The 24,957-nt window shown below is 41.6% G+C and overlaps 1 protein-coding gene across 1 annotated transcript in view; it reads left to right on the forward strand.

Annotated features, from left to right (window-relative positions):
- ZRANB3 (zinc finger RANBP2-type containing 3) overlaps positions 1-24,957 on the forward strand; it is a 108,351-nt gene that overhangs the window by 24,613 nt on the left and 58,781 nt on the right. The window contains exons 3-6 of the mRNA XM_039493783.1: positions 8,887-8,905; positions 12,117-12,295; positions 13,311-13,542; positions 20,162-20,247. Of these exons, the coding sequence (XP_039349717.1) occupies positions 8,887-8,905; positions 12,117-12,295; positions 13,311-13,542; positions 20,162-20,247 (516 nt within the window). The remainder of the gene's footprint in view (positions 1-8,886; positions 8,906-12,116; positions 12,296-13,310; positions 13,543-20,161; positions 20,248-24,957) is intronic.

Below are 24,957 nucleotides of genomic sequence, written 5' to 3' on the forward strand. Positions count from 1 at the left end.
TTAAGTCCTCTGTTTTAGTCCTTTGTAGGTTGATGAGCCATTCACAGGACCATCCTTATTTTAAAGGGTATCTGTCTTCTCCTAAGAAACCATATAATCAGAAATATTTAAGCACTTGTAATCTGCTAGTGCATCCTACAGACCATGGAAGTAGACAAGGTCCCTGCCTTAGGATCTTGGAATCTAAGAATGATACTATGAAAAGGGACACCAGATGCCTATGCTGAGAGAGAGTAATCTCTCTCTAGTTGGCAAGAAAGCATGACATTTTCAAAGCTCTCAAGAGACCTTTTTAGTATTGCAAGATAATCCTGGATTATCTGGTTTCATGGCCAAGTAAGGGCGCTGGTCCATGTGGTTTTGCATGACCCCTTAAACCAGTGGTCCCCAACCTTTTCGTCTGGTGGGCGTCAGACGAAGGACCGTGGCGGCGGTCGAGCATCTGCCGAAATGCCACCGAATTTCAGCGGCATTTTGGCGGCGGCAAGCAGCATCATCGAGAGGCATCGCCGCCGAATTTTGGTGGCATTTCGGCAGATGCTTGACCGCCGGCCAGGACGCGGGCACATTTGGCACCGCGTTGGGGACCCCTGCCTTAAACTGTATTGTCAGATGTATTTAGAGCAAAGTTTCAAAAGCACAGTGATGGAGTTTAGTGAAACCTTAATGGAAGGAAACATTTAAATGAGTTTGTGAGGAGAAAGACTAACCTTAGTTATAGTACCTATGTATGCACTTGAGACATCAATGTCCTGGTGCACCTCACTCTTTTCCCCACATACATGTACACTTGCCATGCTACTTGATCAGGCAAATCTTCCTTTTTAACTTTTGGTGTCTGTATTTTAATGGTGGACTTCAGACCTTGGTTTATTATTCTAAAGTAAACACATTAAACAAAAATAACACTGTTGTCCCTCACATCACTCTGCATGCCTTCTTTTATGAACTGAATTCCTGAGTGACATCACTGTGTATGGAGCTGTTGTTTATCCTACCATTACAATGGTACACCAGCATGTGCAGTAGGTTGGAGTGAGATTCTAATGCTTGTTGTTGGAATAACAGCCAACTTCTCAGACACGTGCACAGAGATTCCAGCACTAGTCACTGAATCTCTATGAAAGCAGATACAGCCTTTAAAATAATAATAAAAAAATCTTCCTTTTTTCTTAAAAGACACGGAAGTTATTTATCATTGACCATAAAGTTCTCAAAACAGTTGGACTGGATTACTAAAGAAGATATGTCCAAGACATCTAATAGTGTTCTTCCTGCTTTCCTGAAACTTTTTTGGCCATGTGGGCTGATCCTATAACAGGATATGAAACTGAGTGTCTCATAGCTTGTATTTGCATTCTTGGATATAGTTATTACTAAGGTGTCATATGAACAGATGGAATATGAATGATGAAGCCTGAATTGAGTAACTACCAGTGGAGAGGAAATGACTAATTGAACTTCAAAGAACAAGAAGTCTGTCTTCTTGCAGTCAAAATATGTGAACTAGAAATACAGATTTGTACCTTCACTTGTATCTGAAGATCTGTTTCTCCTACTTAGACAGCATGAAATTTTTATTCTAGTGTTGGCAGCTAGTCTGAATACATTAATATAGGAGATAGTGAAGTGAAAGCTTTTAGCTTAAACAGAGATTTCCCTTTAAAAACAGTATGTAATACTAAATAGAGGTCTTTAAGTCATAAAGCTATGATTTGTGTGTCTCATGAATTCTATATATTCAGGCTACAATGACAGGTGAGTGGCTATATTTTTCAATATTATTCCAAGTGATCATAAATTGGAGGAGTTGCAGTACAAAACATTCAGTACTTTCTTCCACAGCAATGGAATACATGACTTCCACGGCATGGCTTCACTTTCCTTGTCCCAGACTCTACTGGACAAAATCAGTTCTCAGACCTAGAGATCTTAATCTGTTGGTGCTATATTAGCTGTGCACAAATTTAAAATTCTGATTGTGGAACAATGAACAGTGTATTGGGGTTGAATCCTTTAAATTAGTGGTTCTCAACCAGGGGTCCGGAGCCCCCTGGGGGGCTGCGAGCAAGCTTCAGGGGGTCCGCCAAGCAGGGCCAGCATTAGACTTGCTGGGGCCCAGAGCGGAAAGCCAAAGCCCCACTGCATGGGTCTGAAGCTCTGAGACTTGTCATCCGGGGTTGAATCAAAGCTTGAGCAATGTAGCTTCATGGGGGCCCTCTGTGGTGTGGGGCCCCAGGCATTTGCCCTGTTTGCTACCCCCTAATGCCAACCCTGGCTTTTATATGCAGAAAAAACAGTTGTGGCACACGTGGGCCATGGAGTTTTTATAGCATGTTGAGGGGGACCTCAGAAAGAAAAAAGATGAGAACCCGTACTTTAAATTATTTTTAGCTGTAATCTAATCAAAATATATTCTATTCCCAATCTTTTATTAGTTCAATGCTAGAAAATTAGATTTCTCATAATACATGGTTATCTATTTTCACCTCTCTTTCAGGATCTCATCTGAAGTGTCATATCAAAACTTCAATTTATGCTTGAGTCTGAATCAGCAGTTTTCAGACTACAGTAGAATCTCAGAGTTACAAACACCCTCAGGAATGGAGGTTGTTCAAAACTCTGAAATGTTCATAACTCTGAACAAAATGTTATGATTGTTCTTTCAAAAAGTTTACATCTGAACATTGACTTAATAAGAGCTTTGAAACTTTACTATGCAGAAGAAAAATGCCGCTTTTAACCATCTTAATTTAAATGAAACAAGCACAGAAACAGTTTCCTTACCTTGTCAAATCTTTTATTAAACTTTCCCTTTATTTTTTTAGTAGTTTACATTTAACATATTACTGTACTACATTTGCTTTTTAAAAGAAATTGTCTCTCCTGCTGCCTGATTTCATACTTCTGGTTCCAAATCAGGTGTGTGGTTGACTAGTCAGTTCGTAACTCTGAGGTTCTATTGTAGTTTTCAAAATCAGCAACCTACTGGTGACATGTAGATCTGCACCTCTTCATATTCAAGCAGTGATGCATCCTGTTAATTGTAGCCTAAGGGCTAGTCTACACTTACCAGCCGGGTCGACGCGGTGAGTTCGACTTCTTGGAGTTCGAACTATCGCGTCTAATCTGGACACGATAGTTCGAACTCCGGAAGCACCACGGTTGACTCCAGTACTCCACCACTGCAAACGGCGGTGGCGGAGTCGACCTTGGAGCCGCAGACTTCGATTCCGCGGCGTCTGGACGGGTGAGTAGTTCGAACTAGGGAACTTCGAATTCAGCTACGCTATTCACGTAGCTGAATTTGCGTACCCTAGTTCGACCCTGCTTCTTAGTGTGGACCAGCCCTAATACAGCACTCAGGGATTTAGAGACTTTTCTGAGCCATTAACCAGGGTTTAGAGAAGGACAGCAAGCACTCACTAGGTTCGTGATTTTTTTGGCAAGTGTCTTTGGTCAAATATGCAGATGACTCCAAAAGTGGATTGCTAGTGCAAACACAGAAGACAAAACCAAATTACATGTGACATAAAGAGATTTGAACAATGGGAACTGCAGACAAAGAGAGAGACAGCTTTAACAAAATAGGAAGATGTCATTGTAAAACCACAAACATTTGCAGCAGGATTCTGTGTGAGGTCTGTATGATAGGTTATACAAACCCCACACTGGAGAAGATGGAATTAAGGAACATGTGCTCCAGAAACCTGTGGTCCTTACCGGTGTCTCATACTATGCTATTAAATATGCTATATAGAGGTCTCGTATTATTAACACTGCATTACTAAAATTTAATTACCCTCACATTTATAATATAGTATCTACTGTACTGTGGAGTAATGTAAGATTACTTGCCTGCACTTGTCAGCATAAATGGGTGTATAGGTTATAAAGTTTTGATATCTTTTACAATGAAATATGCTATATAGGTGCAATATATTGTTCACTGAGATTTGAAATGGCTAATTGTTTCAGAATGCATGTTTGTTCTGTAACTAATTGCTATTGTTTTGCTCATTTTCTGAATCCATGTAGTCAGTATAAAAAAAAAAAGCATTGCTCGACAGAGACTGCCGCAGCATGAGAATTAATTAGAACGTGTGTACTTGTCTTATAAATGGATGATTAATGTACAGAAGCAATTTTGGAAAGAAGTTATTAAAATGAAGATTTACTTTATAAATCCTATGGTCAAACTACATAAATTTCAGTCCAGGCAATTAACAATCAATGACATGGACAACATTAATCACTAATTTTTAAGTGAGTGAAAACTGAACTGATTGTAACATTAAGATAGAACTGTGTATTAGTTGACCAGCAAATAAACATGCTTTCTAAGTGCATATTAAATACACTATTGGCCAGACACTGAACTTCTATTAAAAGATTCTCTTCTAGCCTCAGTTTTTGTTACTCTGTATTTAATGTATAAAATGAAAAATCTTTAAGGCCCATAGACATGTCCAGTAATTAAAATTCATTTTTTTCCAAAGCTATGACTGGTATATTGTTTGCTCAACATGAAAAATCTTTAAGCACTGCTTAGACAATACATGTATGAGTAAATCTGTTTCTGTTGATGGTTCTAAGAATAGTAATAGAGCTGAATTCTACATTGGCAAGGTGCATCTTATTGTCCATTATGGAAACCTTTAAGTCAGTGGGACTGCCAGGATCATTAATCATTTAAAGGTAGAAAGGTGACTGTTTCATGTGCAGAAAGAACGTGCTTCTATGGAGGAAAGATGCCAGTGCCCCCAAGGAATACCTTTCTTATTTTTACCTGACACTTAAGACTAGGTTTGCCTTTTAAAAAGAGGGTTTCAATACCATAGTATAGAATGTGCATATTTCTCACTAGTGCATTCAACATTCATTCTGAGCCTCAAGATTGCTTATGGTATGTGCACATGAGGATATTAAAAAATCCTCTGAGGGCTTCTCTGAACTGGCAAAGTGCATTAGTGGGGTGTGATTTGTAAAGTGCTCTAACTACCCCATATAGACCCTGCTGGCCTTTAACACAAACTAAGCACCATTTTAAAGCATGCCAACAGAGTTTACGTGGGGCTGTTAGAGAGGTGTGATTTGTAAAGTGCTCTAATGCGCTTTGCCAATATTGTGTAGACAAGCCTGAATATTGCATCCAAATATGAAACACAAAAATAAAAAAATAGTGTGGATACTAGGGTTGCCAATCCTCCAACATTGGCCTGGAGTCTCCCGGAATTGGCATTGATCTCCTGGTGACTATTGAAAAGGAGGTTTTAATAGGATATTTTAAGAAAATGACATTACGTCATGTTGGGAAAAAAAATCTCTCCCAGAATAGCTTCAGTCAGAGTTGGCAGCCTTAGTGGATACACACCTTTGTATAGAATCAGTACCCTCTTAATGAATACTCCTGAGTTCCAAATCGAGAGAATGGAGTAATATGGGAGACTTCCTTAGAAAATGTAAACTTTAAAATACTCGATATCAAGTATTAGACACGCATTTACTAGTGTTTAGGCATCAGTTACTGGAAAAGATCATTTATGAGAAATGGAACCTGCAACTGAATTGAAACTTTGGGTTATAATCTATCAACAAGTTTTGTGTGTGTGTGCATTATAAGCAGGGTTAACAGCAACACCCATTAATGTTACCCAACAGTTCCCATTATACAATTGCTTTCAATTACATACAACTCTGTCAACCTTTAACTGTTTGGGCTGAAATTTTCCAGATGGGATGTCGTCTTCAGGCTGATTGATTTTTGAGAATGAGGGGTACGAGGGGGAAGGTTTTCATCCAACATGGTTTTAGCCATTTCTGAGAGCAAGGCTAGGGAAAAATATGTTTTCCTCATCGTAAAAAAAAAAAAAAAGTGGCAATTTTTTCTTTGGAAATCTCTAGCACCACCATGAGTTGGAACAGAGGCTTACATTTTACAGATGAGTAGCCTTTGCATCAGAGATAATATGCCTTTTGCCATTGCCATGAAAATCTGACCAATTTGGCTCAATTATAAACCTTTGAAAAAAATCACAGTTTACGCATGCTCAGTACAGACTGGCTAGAGATTGGCAGTTAAATTCCCCAAAGAGTCCGTCCCCATTGGGCATGCGAGAGGCTGGAGCTGCAAGATGCTGTACAAAACTTTCCCTGCAATTGCTGCTTTGAGCCAGACTGGAATCAGGCACCAGACCTGAGAGCAGGCAGTCTCTCTCTCCTGTGCCCTCAGTGTTCCACCAGGCAGCATGGAGAAGGGATATTTTCCAGTAACTGCATAGTTAAAATGCAGAGGGAAGAACAGGTGGGGCAAAGGGGGCTTAGGGAGTAGCTTGACACTAGGTTCCAGCTCTGCCAATGGCCCATGTGAGTATCATTAGCATACTACTTGGAATTTCTGCGGGGTGTGGTTCAGTTCACTTTTAAAAACCTAAAATTAAACACCGTGCCTGAAAAATTTACTAACTATTAGCTGGACAACCAAATCTAATTGTCAGATAATAAAAGCCCAAAGGTCAGAGGCCCCACCATTGAGGTCCAGGTGCAACTAATTTATCAATCCTAATTAGGGATGTAAATATTGTTTAAAAATGTAACCATTTAAGCAATTAAAATGTCGTTTAACCGGTTAACTGATTAAAGGGTGAGGGGCTGGAGCTGCTTGGCCGGCCAGCATGGGGCTGAGGGTTAACAAGTTAGGGTGGGTTAACAGTAAGACTAATGCTTACTGAGTAACGGTTTAACTGCTTAATATTTTACATCCTTAATTCTAATAGCTGCTAGGAAGTCAGAGTGTGCTGAGATTTATACCAGGATGCTGCTGCAGAGCCTATTTGGGGGCTTCATCTTCCAGACTGATCTATAGTGAGGAGGTGTTTTGATAAATCTAAAGTTCCACCACCTCCAGTGCTTCTGAGGGAGAGAAAGAGTTTTGTCTCTTCTTCTCTGTGTAGCAAGTCTCCTGATTGTTACACATGTACAAGCTGAAAGCCCATACTTGTCACAACCGGTGTAATACATAAAGTGTAAAAAAGTTGAAAATGGCTGAGAACTTAGAAACTGAATGGTAACAGACCACAAATTCCAGTGAAGATTGAACCTGGTGATATTCTAATTAATAAGAACTCTCAGCCATGCTTGTAGCTATTTCGATTGCTTCACACTGACTCAGCAGACATTCTAGGTTTCAGAGTTTTGAATTGTAACATTCAAAAACCAGTAGGAGAGCACTTCAGTCTCCCTGGACACTCAGTAACAGACTTAAAAGTGGCAATTCTTCAAAAACAGACTTCAATGAGAAACTGCAGAACTGGAATTAATTTGCAAACTGGACACCATCAAATTAGGCCTGAATAAAGACTGGGAGTGGCTGGGTCACTGCAAAAAGTAATTTTCCCTCTGTTGATACTCACCCCTTCTTGTCAACTGTTCAGAATAGGCCACTTCCACCTTGATTGAATTGGCCTCGTTAGCACTGACCCCCCACTTGGTAAGGCAACTCCCATCTTTTCATATGCTGTAATATATATATTGCTTACTGTATTTTTCACTCTATGCATCTGAGTGAAGTGGGTTTTAACCCACGAATGCTTATGCCCAAATAAATTTGTTAGTCTCTAAGGGCTAGTCTACACTTACGAGCCGGGTCGACGCGGTGAGTTCGACTTCTCGGAGTTCGAACTATCGCGTCTAATCTGGACGCGATAGTTCGAACTCCGGAAGCGCCGCGGTCGACTCCGGTACTCCACCACTGCAAAAGGCGGTGGCGGAGTCGACCTTGGAGCCGCGGACTTCGATTCCGCGGCGTCTGGACGGGTGAGTAGTTCGAACTAGGGTACTTCGAATTCAGCTACGCTATTCACGTAGCTGAATTTGCGTACCCTAGTTCGACCCTGCTTCTTAGTGTGAACCAGCCCTAAGATGCCACAAGGACTCCTCATTGTTTTTGCTGATACAGACTAACACAGCTACCACTCTGAAACAGTCCTAATAGTAGCATATTGCTTAATATTATAAGCAAACAATCAATTTTGTGAAGTAACTAACATCAGACATCTCTGTCAAACATGATGGGTAGAGGCAGGTAAGGGCATTGGCCAATGTGTAAATTGAGAGCAGTATGAAATAGCTGTAATTTTATCATTCATTATTTTTACTGTATGTCTCAAAATCTGAAATTGCTATGTACTATCACACACAACCTGGGATTGCAACATCATGCGTATATTATGAACAAATATTGTAGAATATATTATTTCTCACTGCGCTCCTGAAGCTAGTACTGGTCTTACTGCGAATAACACTAGACAGATAAATTCTGAAATGGAAAAATTCAAGTTGATATATATTATAACATGTATAAAGATAATATTTGTTTGTGGAAGATGAAAGTGGAAGTCAGCTTCTGTTTCTACTGTAAAAGTGACTGGAGGAACCTTCAGAACAAGTAGTTACTCCTATTCACAGCTATCTGATTTTTCTGACAGCTAGATAAATAATATGTAGCTGAAGGGGTGGAGAACATTGCTTCATCCTCTGTGAAAGACACTAAAAAAGAAGATACAAAGCTTCTATTGAACATGTAGATGGATATCACATTTAATGTAATGCTAGACTGTACCTGATTTAGTACCTTGTTCTAAACTCTAGCATAAATATATTTGATAAATATGTTTTTAGAAGAGTTAACATTCTGGTAGTATTTATTACAGTATTCAATCTCTTTGGTTTCAATCATAGTATAGGTGACAATAAAGGTAGCTTTTGTTCTTAATCTATCAAGCCATTAGTCTGTTTTTTAATTATTAAAATACATCTGTAGATAAATGCAATTTTAATTATTTTATCTTTTGTATTTACTGTTACATTTCCTTTTTTTGCATCTAGGTGTATGATAGCTGATGAGGTAAGTTATTTTCCATCTTCCTATCTAATATCACTTTTATTACTTTTAACTTTAAGAATGTCTCTTTTTGGGGGGAGGGAAAGGGGTAGGCTAGGAATGAGAGAGGCATCATTATTATAATGCTCATTAGATTCAATGAAGCTGTCTAAGTAAGGAAGTGAAAGTTGGAGTTGTGACTGCCTGGTTTAAAAGCAAATTTGAACAACTTGTTTTTAAAGATCAATTTTAATTGCTTATTGTGGATGTAGCTCCTCTCCTGAAAAATCCTTAAAATATTAACTTTACTTATGCAGTAGTTTTAAGCAATTGTGTCACTGTGTAGATTGCTATTTTTAAGCCACAAAAACAATCTTAAACCAAAATGACACCTGTTTTAAACAAATAGTTGCAAATATGAATCTATGCAATGTGTACTTAATAAAGTAATACATCTCAGAGAATGAAACAATGATTCTTTGACTTCTTAGGGAAATGTAAATTCTTTGAATATTATAGCATGGTGCCTTTGACTATGCTGTGTAACCAATCATGTCACTTGCATACTATATCTTCAAAGTACCAGATAGAGTCAAGGAAGAATTTTTTAGTTTCTCAGTATAGCTTGCTAAGTCATTTGTGGAGCTAGGAGCATAACTCATTGACTGTCTTACTCAGGTACACATCATTATATTTATTATTTTAGTTTCTTCACATTTCTAAAATATAACTTTAAGTGCCCATCTTGTCTACCTGTAAATTAACCCCCCTCTCTCCCCCCCCCCAATAAATAGAGGACTGCTTACCCTAATATTAACAGCTGTGGAGAAGATATGGGGGGAAATTGCATTTTGCAGAATGAAAGATTAACAAATGTGGGCACCGAATCAAGGTGGGGAATAGGGCTGCTGGGGTTCTCCAGCCTAGGGTGAGGGCCCGGGTAATAGCATGGAGCGATCAAGTGATAGAGATGCAAAGGCTTACAGTTAGATTTAATATCCCTTGGGCGCTCCAAAGGTTGGGGGCCCAGTAGGCTTCTCTGAGTGATATTTTTAGGCCCCTAGAGCTTCCCTGCCTAGAGTGAGTGAGCCCCCCACGCTCTACAGTAATCTTGCAACCCCTCCACAACTTCTTTTTGGGTCAGGACTCCTACAACACTGTGAAATTTATCTTTACCAATCAGTGTTTCTCTTCCAGAAGAGGTTTCACACTATATTTGACTTACACTCAAATATACTGAAGGCCCAAGAACTTATTTCTGGGATCCTAAAAAAGGATTGTAGGCCACTAAAACCACCTTCTTCCGTTGGATTAAGGGCTATGTTTGTGAGGCATACTAGCAAGCAAGAAAACCTTCTCTAGATGACTGGGGCCATTATAAAAGTGATACGGGCCCCCTTCTTGGAAGTTAGAGCTGAGATGATAGCATGAGGAATATAGCACTCGATCCTCTCTTCACTCCTTCATCAAACATCATCTGATGGACCCATCCCTCTGTTATTTACCCCACCCTCGCTTAATGGCTCTTGACCAAAGGAGGTTGTGCTGGGCTCATCAAGTAAGCCTACTTCACTACAGTACTGCAGCTTGTTGTTTTTGAACTGTTTTTATTGTGGGAGAAGACAGGACATTTGAGAAAGGGATATTACTTAGTGGTAACTTTTATCTTTCTGTTCTTCAATCCTGTATTCCTCTCTTTTTCTTACAGTTTCTTAATTTTGAATATGCTATTCTACCTCCTTGACTCTGGGCTATGAGGTTTGGAGGCTGGGTTTATATACCCACTGGGAATTTGCAGTCTGCTCTTTGCGATCTTGCTTCCAGTAGGGGGAGTTAAAATGCTTGCTTTTATGGACTGTTCCTTTGTGGGATGACAGAAGAGGAAGCAAATTGAAGTAAAGCAGGGGTTGGCAATCTTTCAGAAGTGGTGTGCCAACTCTAATTTAAGGTTTCGCATGCCAATAATACATTTTAACATTTTTAGAAGGTCTCTTTCTATAAGTCTATCATATATAACTAAACTATTGTTGTATGTAAAGTAAATAAGGTTTTTAAAATTTTAAGACGCTTCATTTAAAACTAAATTAAAATGCAGAGCCCCACAAGACCAGTGGCCAGGAGCCAGGCAGTGTGAGTGCCACTGAAAATCAGCTCGTGTTCCGCCTTTGGCATGCGTGCCATTGGTTGCCTACCCCTGAATTAAAGACATTTAATTCTCCCTTTTCTGACATTACTTCAGAATTAATAAGAAGTTTTTAGTGAACTCCAGAGGCATTGCCCCAAACTCTTATTACAAAGCTGCTACAGAAAGATGCAGTTCTCATTAACTCCAGTGCCAAAGTTTGAATTTTGTTTGTTTTCACAGAATTACTTGCTGATCCATAAATCAGTTCATCATCTAGAAAGGATGTATTGTGATCTACAAAATGGGAGGACATTTTCATAGCGAGCTAGTCAAAGGAGATTTTTAAATGGTCACTTTAAAATGTATTGGTAAAGTTCTAGAGTATTGATGGGACAAATGAATCTAAATAAAAGCCCAGACGGTTATATTGTTCATCTAAAATTTATGCAAGAGATGCTTATTTCTACTTGTTTGATGCAAAAAATTATCAAATTTGAAAATATATTGTATAAACTCTTTTAAATCCATTGCTCTTAAATTTAGTTTGACCATAAAACTTTTTTCCTTTACATTACATCTTATAATTTTTATAGTTTTTTTTTAATTGACGCTATCTGCATACAAACCGGATACTATTCCATGTAAAACAATCAGATACAATTTGAGTATAATTTAGTAGAAAAAAGATTACTATAAATTGAAGTTAAACATCTGAAAGAATTGTCCAATGGCTGAATATATTTTCTGTGGGCCTTTTGGAGCTCAAGAAGGTGAAGATTTTTGGCCTCCCCTCCCCTACTAAATTCATTATGTGCTTGCTCCAAAACCTATTGAAGTCAATTGGAGCATTTCTATCAGTTTTAGTGGTCACTGGATCAGGCCCCAAGAACTTTTGACCAATTTATTTTGAATGTAATTGAAAACCATGCTTTGCAGCTTCTTTCCACAACACATTAGCTTACCCCTTCTACTCATTTCTCCCTTTTACTGGTCTTCTCTCTCTCCATTTTTTTTAACTCATCTACTTTGGGACATTATAAAAGGTGTGCAGGTTATGCTCACCTTTCAAATGCAGATAATGACTTTACTTTTTGTGTGTGTCTTTCTTAGATGGGACTGGGGAAGACAATCCAAGCAATTGCTATTTCTTACTACTATAAAAAGGAATGGCCTCTCTTAATAGTAGTCCCTTCATCTCTGAAGTACCCTTGGATTGATGAGATGGAGAAATGGATTCCAGAACTCTGTCCAGATGATATCAGCATCATTCAGAATAAAACTGACACTGGGTGAGTGAAGTTTCTTATTCTTCTCCACAAAAGTCTGTCGTGATTTGTTCAGTGAACGTCTGTAAATTAAATGAAATTCACACAGCCCAACATCTAGAAAAGCAAATGATGGTCTTGTGCACAAGACTGGGAGTTAGACAACATGGGTTTTATTTCAGGCTCTACCAGAATTCATGTGTGACCTAAAGAAAGAAACTTAACTTCTTAACCTTAGTTTCCCCATTAAATACAAGTGAAGAGTTGATCAGATATGGTTCCAGATGTATGTGGGTGGAATGAAAAAGGTGTATAAAAGGTTGTGAAACCTATGCCTAGTTGGAAAATTGGGAATGACAGCGTTGGCGACTCCCAAAACTGTCATCTCCTCTTTTGGTGTGCACCACTGACTGTTTTTCTTGGTCTCCATAAGGTTGTAAGAATGCACAATGTAAGATTGTAAGTATGAACAGTACAAGAAACCACTTTATTATATTTATCTTAGATGTATAATTTTTTCTGTGATGTCAATTATATTTGTCCATATTAACTAACAGTCATTAAATTTCTGTGTGTGCTTCACCAATCTCATCTTAATTAACTTTAAGTAGCTGCCTGCATCTCTAGCATATCTTGCCAGTCAAATAGTTATCTTAGCATCGAGTTTGTATGTAGCTACCCGCATGCTTGGGGTGTACTGAATTCATCAGCAGTACATTGGGAGCTTGTGATTCAGTCATTGGCATCCTTGATGCATTGTCATGCATCATTGTATAATGTTATATGTAATATATCTGTTCTGGGAATGTGAAGTGTTTACAGAACTTTTTTGTGTAGTTTGCCAATGTTGCAGATGCTTGAACAGTTGATATTGGAGAATGTGGCATTTAAACCATTAGGTATAGCAGTTGTATTTGGCCTCATGCACACTTTCATACTGGAGATTGTTTCTGTAACACTTTTTCAGCATATTCACTTTCCTTTCTGGGTTAGTCTGTTATGATAAATGAATAACCAAACCCTGGATTTTCTTTTCTAGGAGAATATCGACCAGCAAAGTGACAGTTTTGGGTTATGGCCTACTAACTACAGATGCACAGACTTTAGTAGATACTTTGTACAAACAAAATTTCAAGGTAGTTGTGGTTGATGAGTCTCACTATATGAAATCCAGGAATGCAACCCGCAGCAAGATTTTGTTGCCAATTGTGCAGAATGCTGCACGAGCAATTCTTCTTACTGGAACTCCTGCTCTAGGAAGACCTGAAGAGGTATTAAAAGTATTGTTCTTTTTTAAAGGGATGATGGCTCATTTATGAAGTATATCATTTTATAAAGCCTGTAGATCTATACAGTTACATGCACTGGGACATTCTGTTACTTTATGCACTTATTACAATATGAAAAATTAGTATCAGAAACCAGAAGAGGTTGCTTAATTTTGTGTGGTTATATTGGGATTTTATAAAATATATTTGTATTTTTGTACTTACTGTTTCAAGCTCATCAACAGTCAGAAAGATGACACTAGAGAGTAGCCTTTCAAGGAAAACTAATCTATTACATACATATATATAATTTTTGTGCTTAACTAATACCAATATTTGATAAGACTTGTTGGTTCAAGTTTGAATTCAGTGCAAAATAATACTTTTTATTTAGTTAACAAGTTATCAATAATTTATTATCTTCCCAACATGTGAAAAGCAAGTAGGCATGATATTTTTTACTTAATACTTTCACTGAACATTAATTAGTGTTAGGAATGCTCTAATAAAAACTGGGGAAAAAGCTCTATGAATCCCTGAAATCTCTCAGTTCATGACACAAAAGGTTTAATACAGTTGCCCATCAAGAATTCTGTTCTAGGGTAGCAGTAAACAGTATACGATTCAAGTCCCATTTCTTCAACATTACCAACGGGTTCAGAACAGTATCTATTAGGGCAGCATTATGTCCTGTAAATGTAAACAAACTTGTTTGTCTTAACTATTGGCTGAAGAAGAAGTAGGACAGAGTAGACTTGGAGGCTCTAAAGTTTTACATTGTTTTATTTTTGAGTGAAGTTATGTAAAAAAAACAAACCTTAAAGTTGCACTTTCATGATAGAGATTGCACTACAGTACTTGTATGAGGTGAATTGAAAAATACTTTATTTTGTTTATCTTTTTTACAGTGCAAATATTTGTAATCAAAATAATAATATAAAGTGAGCACTGTACACTTTGTGTTCTGTGTTGTAATTGAAATCAGTATATTTGAAAAATCTAGAAAACATCCAAAAATATTTAAATAAATGGTATTCTATTATTGTTTAACAGTGCTATTAAAACTGCGATTAATTTTTAATCATTTGAGAGCCCTAATTATATGTACAAGGCACTTCAGGTTTGGAACTGATAAGGAAAAAGAACAACTGATTTTCAGAGGCTGCCTACTTTTTTTTAGAGGAGGGCCTATTGTGTGCTGCCTGCCCTTCTAACCTTTCTGAAACAAATTTAGAATGTTAATATAGTTTAAAAGGCAACTGCTCATTTGTTATCCACCCAGAGAAAAGAGAGTTGGTAGATAGTTGACATTAACATAGAAACGTTTAAAGGGGTATTTGGTCATTGGGAGGGCATGCAACTTCTTGCTCATACAGCAAAGGCAGCCCACTTGCATCGTGAGGGTGGAGAAGGCAGGAAGTTCATAATAGGAACTGTTCATGTTGCACATTGAGACCATTAAGTAGCAGCACTATCTGGCTTCAAAGAGAGTTCCAAAGAAGTCTTTATTTGGCCAGTATTATTGTGGTCAAAACTCAAGCTCTTGAGAATGGAAGAGATGCCAGTGGCTGGGAGGAAAAAAAGCAAGTAAGTAAATTCTTCTTCAAGTGATTGTTCATGTCTATTCCAAGCTGGTGTGTGCGTGCCGCGTGCACGCCAGGCAAAAGATTTTTCCCCTAGCAGCGTCTGTAGGGTTGGCCTAGGCGCCCCCAGGAGTGGCACCTTCATGGTGCTCAATATAGGGCCCCGCCTACCCCTCACCCCCTCAGTTCCTTCTTACCGCCGGTGACAGCTAGCTGGAACTTCGCTCACTCTTGCAGCGAGCGCCTTGGCAGTGTCTGTCAGACTTTAGTTGTATATAGTTTGTTAATTGTTGTTTGCCGTATAGTTATAGTTAGTTGGTTGTTAGATCATTTTCCCTTTCCCCTCCTGGGGTATGCCCAGGTCTCCAGGGTTTAAACTCTGCGAGGCCTGTGGCAAGTTTATGCCCAAGAGTGATCCTTACTCTTCCTGCTTAAGGTGCCTTGGTGAGACTCACCAGAGGGAGAAGTGCCATATCTGTAAAGGTTTCCGCCCCAGAACTGTTAAAGACAGAGAGCAGAGACTGAAACTCCTGCTAATAGAGGCGGCGTTGAAACCTCAATCTGATGTGTGACCCTCTAACCCGGCACCGAGCACTTCCTCCTCGGTACACAGCACTCCGAAGTCAACGGCGTGTGAAACGGGCCCGGCTAAAGACTCAAAATCTCACCGACATTGCCACAGGTCGACCTCAGTGCGGCACCATTCACCATCTTTGGTGCCAGTAAAAAAGAAGAGGCCAGTGAGGGAGCACTCACCCCTCCTGAGACCTCAAGGATCGGCCATGCCCTCAAGCGGATTGGGACAGACTGCCTGTTTCTTGCCCCCGCCCAGGGTTTTGTCGACTCCTGTCCAGTTCAGGAAGCCCTCTCCCTGTGGGACTTCTGTGTAGAACACTTGATCCACCTACAGGCGTCGTATCTCCCAGGGATTCAGAACGCACTGGCGGACAGCCTCAGCCAGACCTTCCATGGCCACGAATGGTCCCTTCGACCAGATGTGGTGAACTCAATCTTCTGGTTCTGGAGCACTCCCCAGATAGACCTGTTTGCCACTCGTGGCAACAGGAAGTGTCAGGCATTCTGTTCCCTCAGAAGACACAGCCCAGGGTCCATCGGGGATGCCTTCTTTCTCTCTTGAGCAGACCACCTGCTCTATAACTTTCCACCTATTCCGCTGGTCCACAAAGTGCTCCTCAAGGTCCGCAGGGACTGGGCTCGAGTTATACTGATAGCACCGGCATGGCCGCGCCAACACTGGTTCACCTCGCTCCTGGAATTGTCTGTAGCAGCTCCACTCACGTTACCGCTGGTCCAGGACCTCATCACACAGGACCATGGCAGACTCCGGCACCCAAATCTGGAGTCCCTTCACCTCACAACATGGATGCTCCATGGCTAAGCACTGCGGAGCTGTCACGTTCAGACCAGATCAAGCAAGTCCTCCTGAGCAGTAGAAAGTCCTCCACCAGAGCAACGTACCTTGCCAACTGGAAACGATTCTCCATCTGGGCGGAGCAACGCCATCAGTTGCCTCTCCTTGCCCCCATACCGTTCATACTGGACTACCTCCTGCACCTAAAACATCCGCATATGTCCTTATCATCAATAAGGGTCCATTTAGCTGCCATCTCCGCCTTCCACCCAGGCTCACATGGGTTCTCAATTTTTACAAACCCTATAGTGAGTCGTTTCCTTAGGGGTTTGGACAGGCTCTTCCCACACACTCGTCAGCCGGTCCCGGCCTGGGACCTCAATCTAGTACATCTAGACTGATGTGACCGCCATTTGAACCATTGGCCACCTGCTCTCTGCTGTACTTCTCATTCAAGATGGTGTTCCTCGTAGCACTTACCTCGGCCCGAAAAGTTTCAGAGCTCAGGGCCCTAGTGTCTGAGCCCCCTTACACAGCTTTCCATAAAGACAAAGTCCAACTTAAACCTCACCCTGCTTTCCTCCCTAAGGTTGTTTCCCAGTTTCACGTGACCCAGGACATTTTCCTCCCAGGGTTCTACCCCAAGCCACACTCCTCCGATAGGGAGCACAGGCTGCATTCACTAGATGTAGTAGGGCCTTAGCTTTCTACATAGAGAGAACTAAGCCGTTTCGGAAGTCCATCCAACTTTTTTTGGCTGTGGCAGACAGAATGAAAGGTCTCCCTGTTTCCTCTCAGCGTATCTCGTTGTGGATCACGTCTTGCGTTAGGGAGTGTTACGGCCTGGTGAAGGTGCCTGCCCCACTGATTACTGCCCACTCCACAAGGGCACAGGCCTCTTCGGCGGCATTCCTGGCGCAAGTTCCTGCTCAGGAGATTTGCAGGGCAGCTACATGTCCTCAATACATGCATTTATGACGCATTTAGCATTTACACAATAGGCCAGAGACGATGCGGCCTTTGGGCGGGCCGTACTTCAATCTGTACATAACTCCAACTCCAGCTCCTGAACTTTGGCTTGTGAGTCACCTGCTTAGAATGGACATGAACAATCACTTGAAGAAGAAAAAACGGTTACTCACTTTCTCGTAACTGTTGTTCTTCGAGATGTGTTGTTCATGTCCATTCCAACGCCCAGCCTCCTACCCCGCCGTCGGATTAGCCAGCAAGAAGAAACTGAGGGGTTGAGGGATCGGCAGGGCCCAGTATTGGGTGCCACTCCGGGGCCGCCCAGGCCGCCCCTACAGATGCTGCTAGGGGAAAAACTTGCAGCTGGCCTGCACGCTGCGCGAACACACCTTCTTGGTATGGACGTGAACAACACATCTCGAAGAACAGTTACGAGAAAATGAGTAACCGTTTTTTAACACTGTTGTAAAAACTACATTATATAATATTCCCGAGGGAATTCTGTGCAAAACAATGAAAAATTCTGCACTAAAAAATTAATTCTGCTCACAATATTTAAATATTCTGCAAAATTCTGCATTTTTTTGTCAAAATAACACTATATAATCACACAATTTTCAATTATTTGCTGACAAATATTTTGAAATATATTACCAAAATAATTTCAAATGGTGTGGTTATATTGTCGTTATGTTTTTGTATTATTTTGACAAATAAAATACGCAGAAATTTGCATAATTTTTTTTTTTTTTTATGTTTTGGTGCAGAATTCCCTCGAGTACTAAGGTTCTGTCTGGTGCAGTCTGGGTGCAGGCAGTTTGGTGGATGGGTCTGGGTGCGGGGGGGAATCTAGATGTACAGGGGCTAGATGTAGGGTTTGGGTGCAGGGGAAATGGGACTCTGCAGGGGTGTCCAGGGTGAAGATGGTTAGGGCTCAGTGGGAGGGGGCTGGGGGAGTGGGGCTTGATGAGGTGGAGGTCTGGGAGGCTCCTGGTGCAGGGGGTGAGGCTCGGTGGGGTAGGGGTTCGGGGGCTCAGTGAGGGGGTTCTGGGTGTGGGGACGCCTGATGCAGGGGATGGGGCTCAGTCGGAGGATCCGGGTGCACGGGTGTGGGGAGGGGTAACTGTACAGGGTGCTGCTCCCCCTTCTGCCCAACCGCTGTGCATCCGGACCCCCCTACACCCAAACTCCCACACTGAGCCTCCCCGCACCCAGACACTGCCCCACAAAGCCACACCCCCACCACCCATCTCCGGCGGTGCTGCGCTTCCTGCAGCCAAAAGAAGTTTCTAGGGTTTGATCTGACCCAGTCCCGGCTGCTCTGTGCGGGGAAAGGGAAGGGGGAACTCTGTCTCCGTCCTCCTCCTCCCCCCCCCCCCACACCCAGCTGGGACTAACATCCCTGGATGGCTGGGGTATCCCCAGACTCCTCTCCCCCAGCTGTCTGAACAGATGCATCTGAGCTGCTGGGGAGGGGTAATTGAGTACCGGTGCAGCTTCTCTTTGCTTCCCCACATACATTATTTTCTACAAGGAAGCAAAGAGAATCTCCTGGGGGAGGGGGAGGGGATTTTTCTGCTGCACCACAGTGGCACATAATTCCCCCAGGAGTAAAATATTTTGCTGTGAAATCCTCTGAAGGTGTGGCAGAAATACATAGCATTGTTGATGTGCAGCAGGTAAATAAGAGCAAAATGCTCTTGGCCCAGAAACTGTGTAAAATCTGGCCCAAAACAGCATCTCTTCCACCTGCTGTCTTGAAATAAGCCTTTGGGGAAGGGAAAAGACAGTGAGAGGTGCTTAATTCCTGATGGGGGATCAGGACAGATCATATGTGAGCTTAGGAACACTGAAATAGTACAAGTGATCTGAGAGGATTTGAGGGGGCAGCAGAGTCAATGGGATTGCCAGAGGGCTGTGCATCAATTTTGTCTTATGCCCTTTAAACTCAGGGAATGTCTATACTTTGAGCTGCAGGTGATTCCCAGTTCAAGGAAACATACTCATGCTAGCTCTGATCATGCTAATGTACTAAAAATAGAGTGTAGCCTTGGCAGCCTCGGTTGCGGGAGGTGCTAGCTGACCTATTGTTTCAGTTGGCTAGCCTCGCATGCCACTCATGCTGCCACAGCTATACTCTATTTTTAGAGAGCTAGCTCATTCAGAGACATTTGAGTATGTTTCCTCGAGCTGGGAATTGTACGCTCAGCTGGAACTGTAGTCATACCTGCAATGTCTCAGAGGGTATTTCCTGTGTAGGTGGAGGGCCTCAAAAGTAACACAGTTTATGAGTGGATACTTCTGACAGAGAATCCTGGATAATCTCCAGACCCCCTTTCTTCATGATCTCCTTATAGAGATTGAAAGTTGTTCCATTGTTCTGCTTCTCTGGGATGATGTGCATGGAATTCCAAGTCTAAATAAAGAAATTCCTGCTCAGGCAAAAAAGAAAAACAGTATGCATAATGTAGCTAATCTGAGGAGGTCATGAAATCTTCTATGTAATGTTATTTATGTGTTTCAAGTTTTGTATTGTAGCCTGTAGAAAATAGAAGACAGACAAATGATTTATTAAATGAAGATTATTTTTAAATAGTTTTGGTGGAGCTAAGGGTATAGAGAAAAATGTGTTTAAAGATCTTTTGTATGGTATGGACCCCTCACATTTTATTATTTATTTTAGTGTCTTTGTTTACAGCTTTTCATGCAGATTGAGGCACTTTTTCCAAGAAGATTTGGAACCTGGAGTGAATATGCAAAAAAATACTGCAATGCTCATGTCAGGTACTTGTCTTTTTATTTTTCTGTTAACAACTGGGTGCGGGGAGGACATAAAGGGCTTGTTTTTTATCTTGTGATAAATGAGAAATCCTAATAAGAAAATAATTAAAAATAAAACATACTGTAATCGTTTGGTTGCCATACTGCAGCTATACGTTCAGAAACAGCCTAGAGCCTATAGGCAAGGGAGGCTAATGGGCAGTGCTTTATTTGTGCCAGGGCTGAGTCTGGCACTTCTAGACTTGGCAATTCATAGCCCCGGCATCTCCGGGTTTGCTGCATGCGTTATGAATGTAAAAAAATTGCTTGAGCCCTGGCATCTCTTTCATTACAAATTAAGCACTACTAAGGGGCGCTGCGGAGGCAAGATGCCGTGAAAGGCAGAGGGAGGATTGCATTGTTCGTTCTTGTGCTCTGTGAAAGCCATAGGGACCAGGCTGCTGCTGCTGTTATTTGTAAATTATTGCTTTGGACTGCCCTAGAATGTTTTCTCATTAGATGTTTTAGCACTTACTGGATTTTTTTATATATAAAATATAAGTCCTGATGATGCCAATTTGGTCAAACTATTAGCCAGTGTGTTAAAAGAATTAAAAATGCCAATAGGCAGGAAAAAAAGTCAACTATATTCTTCTTTGAGTGGTTGTAGACGTGTATTCTACTTGGCATGTTCGTGCCTACTGTACTGGAGATGGAGACTATTTTCCCACAGCAGTACTCGTTGGGGTTGCACACGTGTCCTGTGCCTCCTAGTGGTCCCTCCCAAGGCTATATAAGTGCAAGGCCACCCCAATCCTCCCTCATTTTCTTCTTCTTGTCAATGACCTTAGTCCTCCTTTGAGGGGCTTTCCCCTTACGGTTTTCTCTCTGTGTCACAGTTTGTTGCTGAGATTTCACTAATGTAAATAATAGCATCTAGTGCCTGTAGTTTAGTGTAATTGTTAGGTTAGTTAGTTTTACAGTTTTCTGAATCTCAGCACCATAGGTTATGCAGCATTCCCTGGGTTTCAAGCACTGCCTGTTTTGTGGCGCCCTCAACACTGTCCCCCCACACATTTCCTTTAGTTAAGCACCCGTAAGCAATATTTGACATTTTTCTGTAATATCTGTCATTCTTTTAAAAAGAGAACACAGATTTCTAGGGATCTTTACCTGAAACAGCATGTGATTGAACAGGCTACGAGGTGTCTTAGCACCAGGACCCTCTTTGGATCATGGGGCCAGCCTTCCTCAGGCATTCTCTACCTCTGTGGTAGTTGCTGATAGTCTCTGAACTCTGATTCTTCCCTGAGAAGGGGAAGAGTCAATCCGTCATCTCCCAAGATCCCTCATAAAAGGATCCATAAAATGAATTAGAGCCATCCAAAATAGGAGACGTTCATTCCTCATTTTTGACAAAAACAGGCTCACAATGTCTACAAGACTCAGATACCTGGGGTAGAGCTGGACCGTCAACTTGTGTCTCCCCGGTACTGAGATGAGAGGATCCCAGTACCATACCATTGACTCCAGAACCGTCAGTGGTACAGCTGTTGACTTTGATACTTATGGATACCGCCGTGGCTCTGCTGCTTTCTGTACTGACAGTCTCTTATGCCTGTGTGGCAGTAACAGATTTGCTCTGTTTGTCAGTACCCTCTTCTCCATTAAAACAGGACATAGGTGCATTTCTAACTCCAGGACAGAGACTACTATCACTGACAACTTTGGTATTGACAAAGATGGCTGCTGGGCCAGTATTGTTCTTAGTACCATCTAAATCCTCAACTTCAGTGTTAGCAACCTCAGTACTAAAGTATCCCTCAGAATCGAGACCAATTCCATCTTGTTCTTTCGCCCCAACAGTGGACATCTTCTCAGTACTGGATCCCTCTTTAGGTCTTGTACTTCTTGGGATGCCTTTGCTATACCAACTACAGTTCCCCCTCCAGTACTGACATTGCCCCCTCCCCTGTTGGACTATGGACAAATGAGGTCATCCAGTAGCCCCACCAGGTCACGCACCACTGAGGCCCACTGACTATTCAGAGGGTTCCACCCACTCTGATTCGGAGTCCTCCAACTCATCTCCATTATCACTGTGGTGAAAGCAGCCCTTTATGTCCTCCACACACCCAATTGAGGGAAAAGATCAGCACCGAGAGCACAGTTGCTCTTAGAGCAAGGACACACCATCTTGGAAATGTATGTATTGGCCTTCTGTGCCTTATGCCGTCTTGCAGTGGCTACCCTGGGCACTGTTGGGTGCCTCTTGCTCACATAGATCTAAATTTCTACCCAGTAGAAGGGAAGATTCCCTTATTGTGTGGACCAGCTCCCAGAATGGCCTGTGATACAGGTACTGGACAATGCCTGTCCTCTCAAACCACCTCTATTGGAGGAGTCTTTGCCAGAGAATCAACCTTCGCCTCAAGAAATTAGCATCACTTCCAGCAATTCTGTGCTCATCTTCCCCAGATGACTCAGTGGTCTGAGGTTCATCTTCTCCACCCACCAGAAGTTTTTGAATCCTATCAGGACTTACCTAGGAGAATGGCTGCTAGTCTGGGTACACAAGCTGAACTGGTAAAGGAAAATACTCACAAGACATCTTTCAGGCAACAGCTCCAGGAAGAATAGCCTCACTGATTAATGACACCCTCTGACAGCCAGTGAAAGTCTTGTGTCTTACACCAGTGTTGCTAGCCCCGACAGTCAAAGATATAGACAAATGATACCATGTACCATTGCAAGGCTTTGAATGTTTTTGCTCCGACCCACCTCCCTCATTATCATAGCCATTAAGAGAGATTGCAGCAGGGGAGAATTAAGTTGACCCCAAAGAAAGACTGGATTTCTTAGCAAGAAAGAGTTATTCTACTACTTTTCTGAAGATGAGAACAGCAAACCAACAAGATCTCCTAGTGAAATATGATATCCTCATCTGAGAAGCAATGTCTAAATTACTAGATAGAAATGGGAGAATTATCAATAATAATGCAGAATAGGGAGAAGTGTTCAACAAGTATTTCTATTCTGTATTTGGTGAAAAAACAGATGTACAGTTTCATCATATGGTAATAACACTCTTTCCATTCCACTGGTGTCTCTGGAAGATGTTAAACAGAAGCTACTAAAGTCAGACATTTTTAAATCACCATGTTGAGATAACTTGCATTCAAGAGTTTTAAAAGAGATGGGTGAAGAGGTGACTGGATCATTAATGTTGATTTTCAATTAGTCTTGAAGCACTGGGAAACGTCTAGAAGCCTGGAAGAAAGCTAATGGTGTGCCAATTTTTAAAAAGGGTAAACCGGTTGATATGGGTAATTATAGGCCTGTCAGTCTGATATCAATCCCAGGCAAGATACTGGAGTTGCAGACACAGAACTCAATTAATAAAGAGCTAAAGATTAATGTAATTAATGCAAATCAACATGGATTTATGGAAAATAGATTCTATCAAACTAACTTGATATCTTTTTTTGAAGAGATTGCAAGTTTGGTTGGCAAAGGTAATAGTATTGATGTAACATACTTAGACTTCTGTAAAGCATTTGACTTGGTAATACATTTTGATTAAAAAACTAGAATAATATAAAATTACATGGTACACATTCAATGGATTAAAAATTGGCTAACTAATAGGTCTCAAAATATAACTGTAAACAGGAAATAGTCATTGAGTGGGTCTGTTTCCAGTGGGGTCCTGCAGGGATCGGTTCTTGGCCCTATGCTATTCAAATTTTTTATTAATGACCTGAAGAAGACATGAAATGATCACTATTAAAGTTTGCATATGACCCAGAAATTGGGAGGGCGGTAAATAATGAAGAGGACAGGTCACTGATTCAGAGTGATCTAAGTCACTTGGTAAACTGGGTGCATGCATACAATATGTGTTTTAATATGGCTAATGTAAATGTATACATCTGGGAACAAAGAATTGAGGCCATACTTCGCATGTAATTCCTGAGCCTTGGGCAGCTCTAATAGTAATAATACTACTTCAAAGTGCTTTATAAACAAATTATTATTCCTGAGGGTATACTGCGCCAAACAATTAAAAATTCTGCACCAAAAAAAATAAAATTATGCACATAATATTTTAAAATTATGCAAAAATATGCAAATTTTATTTGTCAAATACACGTGGCGGCTCCAGCATGGCATTGGGGAGCACAGACCACTGGCTACACAGAGGTAGAAGATCACTGTGCAGCTTTTCCCCAGAACACGGACTCAGCGGTGTGACTGCACCCAACCCTGACACCGCGCAAGGACTAGGCCTGCCCCAGAAACATGTCCCTCTGTGCCAGGTGCACCAGGTGTGGGCAGGCAGGCTCAGCAAGGCAGGATGAAATTGTGGAGGGGCTTAATCTGGGGGAAGCCAGATGTGGGTTGAGAGAGTTCTGTGTGGGGCAATCTGGGTATGGGCAGCTCAGTGAGGGATCTGGGTGCAGGGGGAGATCTGGATGCAAAGGGGCTTGGGGGGGTTCTGAGTGCAACAGTAATGGGACTCTGCAGGGGGGTCCGGGTGAAGGTAGTTGGGGCTCAGCAGGAGGGGTGTCTGGGTGGAGGGAGGGGGATAGAGTTCAGCAGGGAGGTCTGAGCCGGGGGGGTCCAGATGCTGGGGGAGTGGGGCTCAGTGGGGTGGGGATCGAGGTGCAGCTGATTGGGGCTTGGTACGGTGGGGATCTGGATGCGCGTGGCTCATCGGGGTGGTCCAGGTGC

This window comes from Mauremys reevesii, linkage group 11 (assembly GCF_016161935.1).
Source record: "Mauremys reevesii isolate NIE-2019 linkage group 11, ASM1616193v1, whole genome shotgun sequence".
NCBI lineage: Eukaryota > Metazoa > Chordata > Testudines > Geoemydidae > Mauremys > Mauremys reevesii.